Source organism: Cicer arietinum, chromosome 1 (assembly GCF_000331145.2).
Source record: "Cicer arietinum cultivar CDC Frontier isolate Library 1 chromosome 1, Cicar.CDCFrontier_v2.0, whole genome shotgun sequence".
Taxonomy (NCBI): Eukaryota; Viridiplantae; Streptophyta; class Magnoliopsida; order Fabales; family Fabaceae; genus Cicer; species Cicer arietinum.
In genome coordinates this window covers 50,446,857-50,458,193 of record NC_021160.2, presented here as the reverse complement: position 1 = coordinate 50,458,193, position 11,337 = coordinate 50,446,857, and the positions used below count along the sequence as shown (strand labels likewise).

Genomic DNA, 11,337 nt, shown 5'->3' with positions numbered 1-11,337 from the left:
CGAAGAAATAAAACAAAAACAATATCGAATTGCTTCTAAGATGAGTTTTTAAATAGTAATCATTAAATTTTTATTTAGAAAAAAATAAACATAAAATAACTCATACTAAGTTACTTATGGTTATCATTCGTAATATTGTTTTACGTCATTGTTTTTTTTATGTGATTGAATCAGACTCAACTTATTATTTACGGTCCAAGATAAATTCGCATGACAAATCGAGTCTTGCACATCCTTCACAAAGTAACATAATTAAAATATATTGATAAAAAAAATAATTAATACAGTTGATAATTTGAATGAGATATTATAAAACGAAAAAAGAAAAAACTCAATAGAGTTCTATATTTAGTGGCTTTGTCTAGGGTGCAAGACCCTCTCACCAACGAGTTGAACCTATTTTCTTACATGTATGATAAACGAGTTGAACGACTCTTCACCAACCTTGCCCCACCTCGTGGCCAATAAGATCCGACGCACGCAGCAGCATATGTATAATTTTCTCCTAAAAAGACATTTACTATTGACATTCTTCCATCTATATTATCATTAGGTGGTTGTTAGTGAGTAGAAATGTTGCACTGTGGCATTAGGAGTAACCCCAATAATTATGGATAGCTGATTTTCTAACATCTCAAGTCTACACAATAGTTTATTTTAGGAGTTAATTTGATCAAAAAATTAAAATTATATGGTCAGTTTTACTCTATAAACGATCTCAATTATCTATCTAAAATTTGAATTTGATTCATTTAAAGTGAAAAATTGGTAAAATGAGTAAATAGATGATTAATATTATAATTAGAATTATCTATTTCACAAACCCACTAATTATTGGCTCCAACCCACATCTTGGAGAGAAAAAAATTTCATAGTTTAAAAGACACTAAAATAAAAAACCTCTAAAATTTTGTGCGCTTAGGTAGGTGTATGGACCCACTTTTTCAAAAAAAAAAAAAATTGATATTTGTTTTGAAAAAATTTCAAATTTTTTGTCGAGAAATAAATTAAATATAAAAGATATCTCAATTAACAAAATATTGAACTTATGAGCCACTCAGTTGATCCCACAAAAACATAATGAAATAATAGTTGTAGCTTTAAAAAAAATTAGTTAAATAGAGGACCTAATATTAAAAGCTTAACATGAGATTTTTGAAAAAAAACTTTAAACTTTGGGACTTTATTGACGGTTCTAATTATAACCAATTAGTATACATGTGCACATATATAAACAATTCATTTGATTATCATATTATTAATTTTATTATCTAAAATAAATTATTCACTTCAGAGGAGACAAATTTTAAAACATCAAGATTGGATGCGGTAAAAAGTATTCCAATTCCAATAACTCTCACTAATTATAAATAATACTGTATACCTTTTAAATTTGGTCCCCCAGGATTAAACAAACCATTTGCAACTTCAAACCTTGACTACTTGGCAATAATTATTTATTAAATATAACATATAGTTTAGTCATTACTTAAGTTAAGTGTAGACCATATTTACGACTTACGAGTAACGCGACATTGGCTGACTGGCTGTGCACTTTTCTTTTTACTAGAGACTAGAGACCCCATTCCTCATCTTTACACTTTTCATTATTATAATTTTTTTATAAATTCTAGACTTGCTATAGAAAAATTATCCACAACTTATTCACGATCAATTATAATTAATCATGCGTATTTCACTAATTTTTGTTTAATAGACTACGTAGCATCATGGTGGTGAGTTTCTATTGGATTAACAAAACTTAAAAGCTACTCCCTGTTTTTTAGATTTTGGGGACCAAATCTAAGAGATAGCATAACGTATAACTTTTTAGAGACAATTAAATTAATCAAAATTAACATATTTAATCTAAAAATTACATTAATTTTTTTTGACTCAAATAAATAAAATTGTCAAAATAAGTTTCGTTTAATGGACTGACCTCGCTTGTATTTTAGTATGTGTTGAATAGTATCCTAAAACAATCATATCTTTTTTATATAGTTCAATAAATCTAATAAAAAATTGGGTCAATCAAACTTAATAATATAAATACATTTAGTTAGAACTTTTAAAATTTTAAAGTTTATAAATTATTGGTTTGTTTCGATCAAAGGAAATAAATTGAGTTTATTTTATATTTAATTTTTTTTATACATGCACCAAATCATTTCTCATTAAATGAATATTTATGTGAAATTACTATACCAAAGTGATATTAAAAATTGAAATTGATAAATAACTAAAAAAAAAATACAATGGAAATAATAATAATACTTATCAATGAAAATACACAATTGTAACATAAATATTTTTTATGATCAGTAATTGTCTAAAAGAGAATATTTTCATTTATGTTTTATTTTTCTTTTTGAGGAAATTTTCATTTATGCTTTATCTATACATTGTATCGTATCTTTTACGTACTATGAAACACAAACAAAAGTTAATGACTAACGACTTTAATGTCTAATGAATCTACCCATTTGTTATGCACAAATTAGAAGTTATTGTGTTTAAGCATATTGTGAATGATTAGAGTGGAATTTTTGGGTTTTATGAGTTGGAATTACTATGATCCAAGTCCAATAAAGCTGGAGGATGAATAAGTCATGTAGGTCATCATGGTCATGCATGTGTTTATTTTTCTCATCAAGAATTAATAGTCAAATTTATAAGGCCTACCAGTTAGGCATATATAACGCAAGTATTTTCCCTTACTTGATGTGAATATTATTTTTATTTTTAATTAATAAAGTTATAGATTAAAGTAAATGAAAAAATAAAATAAAGGAACAAGTAGAATATATGTGAGGAAAATGGATATTTTCAAAGTTGGGAAGAATTTTCATACAAGCTGCCAAATAAAAGCATCACAATCCAAACACCTAACGGAGAAGTGGGAACATAAAAGAGGTAATGCAGCCACGTTAGTTAACTAATTTCAACAATAACATTTTTTTTTTCTTCTATAAATTAATGCACTCTTCTTTTGGCTTCTAAACCAAACTCCACACACACTACTAACTCACACTCAAACCCCAATTTTGTATCCTAAAAAAAAACCACACAAAAAACAGTTAGATAGATACCAAACACAAAAGAACAAAATATACAAGTTTGAGAAAAAAGCATGGAGAGTGACAAAATTACAAACATATTTTCTCAATACTCTTCAACTTCTCCACAAGTTGTGATGAGTCCTTGTGCTGCTTGCAAGTTTTTGAGAAGAAGATGTGCTGAAAAATGTGTGTTGGCACCTTACTTCCCTCCAACTCAACCTGCCAAATTTACCACTGTTCATAGAGTATTTGGTGCCAGCAATATCATCAAGATATTACAGGTAGTTATTTTACAGGACCACACTAGTAAAGTAGATATATAGGCCTAATTTTAATATTAATATATTAATATGTATGTTTGGATTCACTTATTTTAAAATTTCAATTTATGATATTAAAATTTCAATTCGTCACTTATTTTGAATGAAACAATATATTTTGGAGTTTCAATACAATTATGATATTATTTTAGTTTTGACAAATTTATCAGTGATTTAAATATATGTTTAATTAATTCACATTACATGATTATTACTTTTACTTAATATATGTTTGAATTAACGAAAAATTTAATAGATCACATTGTAAATATAATTTAAAACTTCACTTTATAACTTCAATAAAAATAAAATTATAGTGTGGCTGTAATTTCATCAAAATTACTTGGTTTTAAAAGATGTGCTTAAAACACTAAAAAAAATCACCTATCTTTATTCTTAAATTTTTTTTAAGACAATATGCACATTTTGATATTTTTTTATGGAAAATTATTTATGTATATCCAAACACTCCATATATACTTTGAGAGATAAATAAATAAAGAGAATTATATGATAAATATGATATATTAATAATTTGATATAAAAAAATAGATAGAAATGAGTATGTAAAAATTATCTATCATCAAATATTACTAAACTTTTTTGTGTAGTATTAATTTTGCACAATTTTTTGTCACATATGTAACATGGTTATTCAGTAAATTACTATTAGGCATTAGCTAAAGTTCTGCATCATGCTCTGTATAGGATATCACTCATGTGATTTTTCCTTTTTTGCATCAAATTGATTGATGAAGAGACATAAATTGAGAAGTGGTAATAAAAAACAAAGGATTAATCACTGTCAACCACGGCATAATTATTCTATATATATATGGCATTTTCGTGGGGACAAATAGATGATAAAACTAATCTCCATTGAATGGAATACCTAATTTTGAATTATTCCCTTAAAAACTTTGACAGCTACAACATATAAATAGTACACAGCAATTATAATGGCATATATTGTTTTTTATTCATTTTATTTAACAATAACAATTTGAGTTGACACATCATGGACTATATTCTCCACATATAAACCTTAACGGTTTTAAAGTTCTTCATAAGAATTTCTCTCATTTTTCATAGGTGAATCAACCCCTTTTTTCTCAATTAATTATAATAAGAATTCCGTTTAATATTTCACACAACATGTACACTTTGACAATTACACACTTTTAATTTGTCAAAGATTTTTTATTTTAAAAAAACAATTTCATAATTAAGTAATTACATGATTTAGTTTATGGAAATTAGATTTTTCTATGCAAATGTGGTGGGTCTCTTTATAGTGTAAACAAAGAAGGAGGATGAGTCTACTAGTAGATGGTCTCCCGTAACACAATTTGGATTTATCTTAGTTGATTATGGTGAAGTCGGACACATTTAGACCGTCCAATCAAAATTAAACGATCTAAATTTCAAGTTTGAGTTTTAATTGTTTTTAAATATAAAATTCGAACTTAAAATTCGAATCGTCTTATCTTGGTTGAATTATCTATATGTGTTTAATTGTTTGACTGCAACGTATCTTAATCTCCGATAACATGGTGAATAAGGTTTGGAAATTCATCAAGAGAACATGTGGGAAAAAGATATGGAGGGACCAAATACTTATAATTAATGAAATTATTCTCTTTGATCTTTCAGGAAATTCCAGAGTCTCAAAGAGCTGATGCAGTGAGCAGCATGGTTTATGAGGCAAGTGCAAGAATAAGAGATCCAGTATATGGTTGTGCAGGCACAATTTGTCACCTTCAAAAGCAAATCAATGAGCTTCAAGAACAATTAGCTAAGACACAAGCTGAGATTATTAACAAGCAATTCGAACAAGCTAATCTAATGACTCTGATTTGCAATATGGAAATGGAAGAAACTCCACAAGAATCACCACAACAATCATTTGACAACTTCATTTCAAGTCCTAGCCACAATAGTGACTATCATAACAACCTCAATTTCTTTGAGGAGAATAATATTGGCCTAATCTCATCTTGGGAGCCTCTTTGGACATTTAAAATTAATGAGAACTAATGATAGTTTATATCATGTTGTAACTTTATAAGGCATTTAAAAAATGTTTTGATGACATTCTCCTAAGGAGAAGGTGAATGAATCAATTATAATTTTGAAATAATATGTAACAGCTGTCAATTTGACAATTTGACAAATCTCCTAATTATTGGCCCCAATCCACATGTTAGATGGGTCAAAAAAATTTATAATTTAAAAGACCCAAAAAAACAAAGTCCCCCACATTAAAAACCCCTAAAATTTTGTGGGCTTAGTAGGTCTATAGGCCCACGTTTTCAAGAAAAGAATCGATCTTTTTTTTTTTGAGAAATAACTTTTTTTTCATTTTTTTTTTATTTTTCTCAAAAAATTTATTGAGAAAAAAAATATCTTTTAATTTTTTTGAAAAAAATTATCAAAATTAACAAAATATTGAGGCTCTATAAGCCCCTCTGTTAAGCTCCGTTAAATAATGGACCGAGATTTTAAAAAAATTATTTTAGTAGGGAGCCTAATATTAAAAATTTAATAAAAAAAAATTTAAAGTGACCTTAGAAGTGAGGGTTTTTTTGATAGCTCAGTAGAAATATATTAATTCCCTCTACAAAAGCAGGTTAGGGAGAAAATAATGATATTTAGAATACATTAAATAAATTATTCAAATTGGCTATATGATGGTCATATTTGACAAAAAAAAAATATATACAACACGACATCATTGCAAGCTAGATTTAGTAAAATAAATTAGATTATCTTGATGAATTAGAATTTCAACTGAAAAAATTATCTATATTTAATATTCAATATATCTCAAATAAAATTACTATATGATAGAGAAAACTTATGAAGCAAAAGGTAAATGAGACTAAAAGTTATATCCTTTGAAACGTTGGATTTTTTTTCACCCATATAATCTTACCAATATTCAGTGTATGGTGATATTTTGAATCTTGAACATCTTTAAGTTTTGTCACCTACTATAATCATTAAAAAATTGTTCTCTAATGAGTGCTTTAATTTCCTCTTCGATGGGGTTTTTTGACTTTGTGGCTTTGGATTCGTACCAGAACACAAATTTCCATTCTAATATATAGCATGTCAATTAAAAAGACAAATCTAGGCAACATCAAGATGGAACACTGAACAACAACCAAGTATAGCCAACTGAAATTCACTATTAATGAATTACGTATAGTACATAAAAGTCAATTATTATGACAATTAACATTCGATTTTTAACTTTATTCACTTCATGTTATCAATTTTGAAGACAACAAACCAAGTCCACAAAAGTCAAAATATCGGAATATCTTGACACATATCAATGTTATTAAGTTGAAAGATTTGTTTTGAATTTAAATTCGAAATTATGTAAATTAATTATAATAAAATTTATTATTTTTTTAAGATAAAAAGACGTCAAAAAAGTTTTTATAACTGAAAACTAGTGGAATGAAAACTTAAAAATATTATTTGGCCAAAAAATATATTAAATATAAAATAATTTATATTTAAAATATATATAGATAATCGAATTGAACAACATATTTGGCTGATTTCACCTCTTTAGGTCAAAATTCATTTGAAAGCAAACATGTCAAATAATAATAAAAAATTCTTTTGTTTTTCAAAACCTCTTACGAAATTGAATATAATTATGTTTAATAAAAATCTACAAATCATATCTTGGAATATTTTAATTGAAGTACTAAGTAGTTAAGAAAGCATATGAATATGAATATAATCATCATCAGCACACGTGCCTGTTTGGAACTGTAATCAAAGTTTTGTGGGGCCCACAGTTCAAATCATGTGCTGCCTACGTGAGCTGATTCCAAAGCAATGTCACGTGTCGGCATTTCATTGATGTTCCATTTTTGTCGACCACAAATAAAAAACATGCAACGAGTTTTACGTGCGAAAAGAAACACATTCGTAGTAGCTTTTGATTGACTTAAAAAGTAGATTTGCTCAAGGTCGTGACATATAATTACAAATCCGTTAACTAGTCAATTTTGAATGAGCACTTATGTACCATTTAATTTTCTTAAGATATTCATTCAACACCTACTTTTTTTTATATAATTATTTTTCTATGTGAATTTTCCATTTTGATTAGTAGCCATAAGAATTGTTAGTTGGTAAAAGTCAATTTTCAATAAAATAAAAACAAAAGTCAATTTAGACAATGTTTTTTACTCAGTCAATTTAGATATTAAAACTATAAGGTGAAATTCATCATTAATTTTACTATAAATAATATTTAACAAAGAATTAAAATAATAATAATTTTTTAAAAAGTTTATCTATAATTTAATTTATAACAGCAGTGTTTTCAGTAGAAAAATAATAGCACTTCACTGTTTTTTTGTTGAACTTTTAAAAATGTTGAATTAAATCTTAAAATATAGATTTCTGATGGATAATAGTTCAAATTTAAACTTTACATTTTCGATGTACATCAAACTTAGATCTTGTAACCAGTTGAAAAATATAAATGTGAGTAAAAGAGAATTTTAATTATATATATTTTATAACGATATTCTGCAGAACATATATGGACTTCATTAGATATGAATAAATTGTTTTTTTTTTATATATCAATTTTTTAATTAAGGCAAGTGCCAAATTTACTAACTTAAAAAACAAATTGTGAAATTTACTGTCGTGATTTGTTGTTTGACTACTAATCTATTGTTTACACCCTAATAAAGCATGGATTTATTATACCTTTGTTATAGTATATATTAATGGAGGATGAGATACACTAAAAAAGACTAATAAATTATTGTTAAACTATTTTAAAATAACTATTTTATTTATTATTATTTTTTAACTATTACGATAATGAATTTTCTATTTATAGTAGAAGAGATAATATTTTTTAACAAATTAATCAACAATTCATCATAATCAATCAACCTAAATCTTTATAGAAACTAATAATGAGTTATCATCTAAAATATCTAATGAAACTTAAAAAAAACCTAATATTTTAGGTCACAACATCCCACCAATCTTATATAAATAACTTTTCCTCAAGGTAAAATTAAAAAAAATAAATAATAAAGCTAAGTGATCCAATTTGTAGAGGTCAAATCAATAACTATTTATTTACAAACCCATATTTTGGGCCATAAAATTGTTTAACATGTTGCATTTTATTATAATTATACATAGTCATAATTTCTTGTTCAAAAGTTATGTGGTATATTTAGGGTTGATAATGAAGTAAACCAATTTGAAAATAGTTTGAGATTCATTTTGATAATTAGTTTGTTGAATTTAGTTCACGAATTAAATTACTCGAACTTGACTTAAAAATTGAGTTCGTTAAATAAATAAGTTAAACTTGAGTTATGTATAATTCGACTTGTTTGTTTCATAAAAAATGTATGAAGATGATTTAGGAGTAAGTGTTAAAGTGCATGAAGATGATGTTAACCAGATTGTAAATGTCATTTGAAATGAAATAAATTCAATTTTTATATTGTTTGAAAACAACTAAAAAGACATGCAACTCTATTTTTTTGCAGGAAAATCAAATTCAATTTATTGCATATTAAAAAAATCGTCAACAAGTTTAAGGTGAAATATTGCATTTTCTGCTCAAATCAACTCTTTTCGGTAATAATATTTTGAGTTATAAATATTGTGATAAGATAAAAATCATGTCATTTTTAGTCACAAAAAACAAAAACTAATGTCATTTAAAAGTTAGAAACAAATTATATAATTCTTATTTATACCATGAAAGTAAATAAAATTGTTTTAGTGTTATATTTTTGTTCAAAGTTGTTTATTTAGTTATGTTCAACACTTAAATCTCACACTCAAGAAACTCTCTCCAACTTCACTATTGAAACCCCATATCGCAAATGTACTCCCTTACACTCTCATTTTCTTCTATATAAAAAGTGCACCATCAAATGAGACACTCAAGATGAAAGAGAAAATTGATCTTAAAAGATTGATATTTGAGCCTAGTTTAAGTTTTATGCACTTTAGTTACAAAAAGTTTAATTAATTTTTAGGTTTAATTACAATTTTAGTCTTCCTATTTTTACTGATTCACGGAATTGGTCTCCCTATTTTAAATTATACAGTTTTGGTACCTCCCTCTGATTTTTTTAACTAAAAAATAATGACGTGTGATGTTTTAAATAACGTGACATACGATACGGTGATGTAGAATGATTAACACATATGAAATTGAAATAAAACGCCGTAAAAATTTATATTTTAACTTCAATTTTTTTTCATATTTTTAATTTAATAAATAATATATTAATAATTAATGCAATTAGATGATTTTATAACATAAAATTGTAAGTCGCATTATTAAAAATATGTCAAATCGTCATTTTTTAGTTCAAAAATCTTAAAGATGATCAAAACTGTTGACTTTTTAAATAAAAGATCAATTTTGTGAATTGGTAATAATAGATGAACTAAAACTACAATTAAATCTAATTTTTATTAATGCTTTAATTTTAATTTTAAATTTAAAGAACACATTTGTTTTTTAAAAAATTTAACTTTTAATTCATTTGATTCAAGATTTAAAATAAACCGAGTTATCGTGACAACGAATTGAGCCGCAAAATAATTAATTGATTGATATGACACAACAAAGTGGATGTTTATGATCCATTTCAAAATATTGAGAACTCTAATTAGTTATTACTCAATAATATTCACAACAACAAAATAAACTATACCAGAGGTTATGATAAACATCATAAAATAAATTGTCGATGCTGAAATAAATCAAATATTCTTTGAACATCAATTTACCAAAACAACAACAGATTCAGCACTATTATCTAAATAGTAGATGCAGAAACATATACAACATTACAGTACTGCGGTATGGGCAATGAGCTGAGTTTTAAATCATTAAAAAAAATTCAATACCATGTCGACACAATAATATGTTAAACATGGTAGAAAAAGGCACAATAATTTAGGCAAAAACTTACCCAGCTAACCAAAATAAAATACTGATTTTCAAAAGTGAATATGATAAATGGCACATTGAGTAAAATCAATATCACAATATATAACTTAAAGCACCACACAATATGCTGCCACCAATCCAAGAAATTTGAAGTGCTACACATGATTTAAACAAAAATAACCTTACATTCTATATTGCATGTTATATTCCACAATTATCTAAACACATGGTATTTCGCAGAAAAAACATTAAATATCTGTTCATTGTATCTCCAACTAGTCAATATTTCTAAAGTCGGTAGCGTATTTAAAAGCAAAGAAAGTGATCAATGGATGCCTTTAAGATTGCATATGAGTTTTACACTTCAAAACCACATGTTTCACTCCGATTATGAGGTTTTTCTCTATTTCCCCCCTTTCTTACTCACTTCTTCTTTTTCTTTTAAGTTGTCTTAGTGTATATTACGAGTGGTAGTCATTCGACTGCTATATTGAGGGTGTAATTCTAGAACGGTTTTCTACGGTGCCAACTCCGATAGAGTGATTTGGATTGTTTTATCATGGGGACTTCATGATTGATAGTCTGTCTTGTACAATGTAGACAGTGCCTCGAAACGTCTTAGAGAGAACGATCTAATCCGTGACTCAACTTAATAATATTTACGATTGCATACATTATTTTTTCAAAGTAATTACATATCCTCTTTTTGAGATATAAATTCCTTATTATTAGTCGTAAGTAAGTTTGAGAATCTAGGATAAATTATGATTTCCAGCTTCTAAGAATTTGTGGATAGGTTTACCCATACACATAATTTATCCAAACCTAGCATAGATATGTCATTTTATCCTTTAATTTATAATTTATTTGATAACATAGATTTTCTCTTATTACTTTGTATGTTTTTGAAATCCTATCCTCAATATTCAAACTAACGTTATGGTTGATTTTTTAGATTTTTGCAATTACAACACTCTTT

General features: G+C 26.3%; 1 protein-coding gene across 1 annotated transcript; it reads left to right on the top strand.

The window, feature by feature from the left end:
• The first annotated feature begins 3,020 nt into the window (after positions 1 to 3,020).
• LOC101508383 (LOB domain-containing protein 1-like) lies at positions 3,021 to 5,555 on the top strand. Its single transcript, XM_004487193.4, has 2 exons — positions 3,021 to 3,343; positions 5,036 to 5,555. The coding sequence occupies exons 1-2, from the start codon at positions 3,134 to 3,136 to the stop codon at positions 5,417 to 5,419; spliced, it is 594 nt and encodes a 197-aa protein (XP_004487250.1). The 5' UTR covers positions 3,021 to 3,133; the 3' UTR covers positions 5,420 to 5,555.
• Positions 5,556 to 11,337: the final 5,782 nt, after the last annotated feature.

Coding starts and splice junctions, on each gene's coding strand:
- LOC101508383 (XM_004487193.4), top strand. CDS start 3,134: ATGGAGAGTGACAAAATTACAAACATATTTTCTCAATACTCTTCAACT. Junction 3,344..5,035: donor ATATCATCAAGATATTACAG/GTAGTTATTTTA, acceptor TTGATCTTTCAG/GAAATTCCAGAGTCTCAAAG.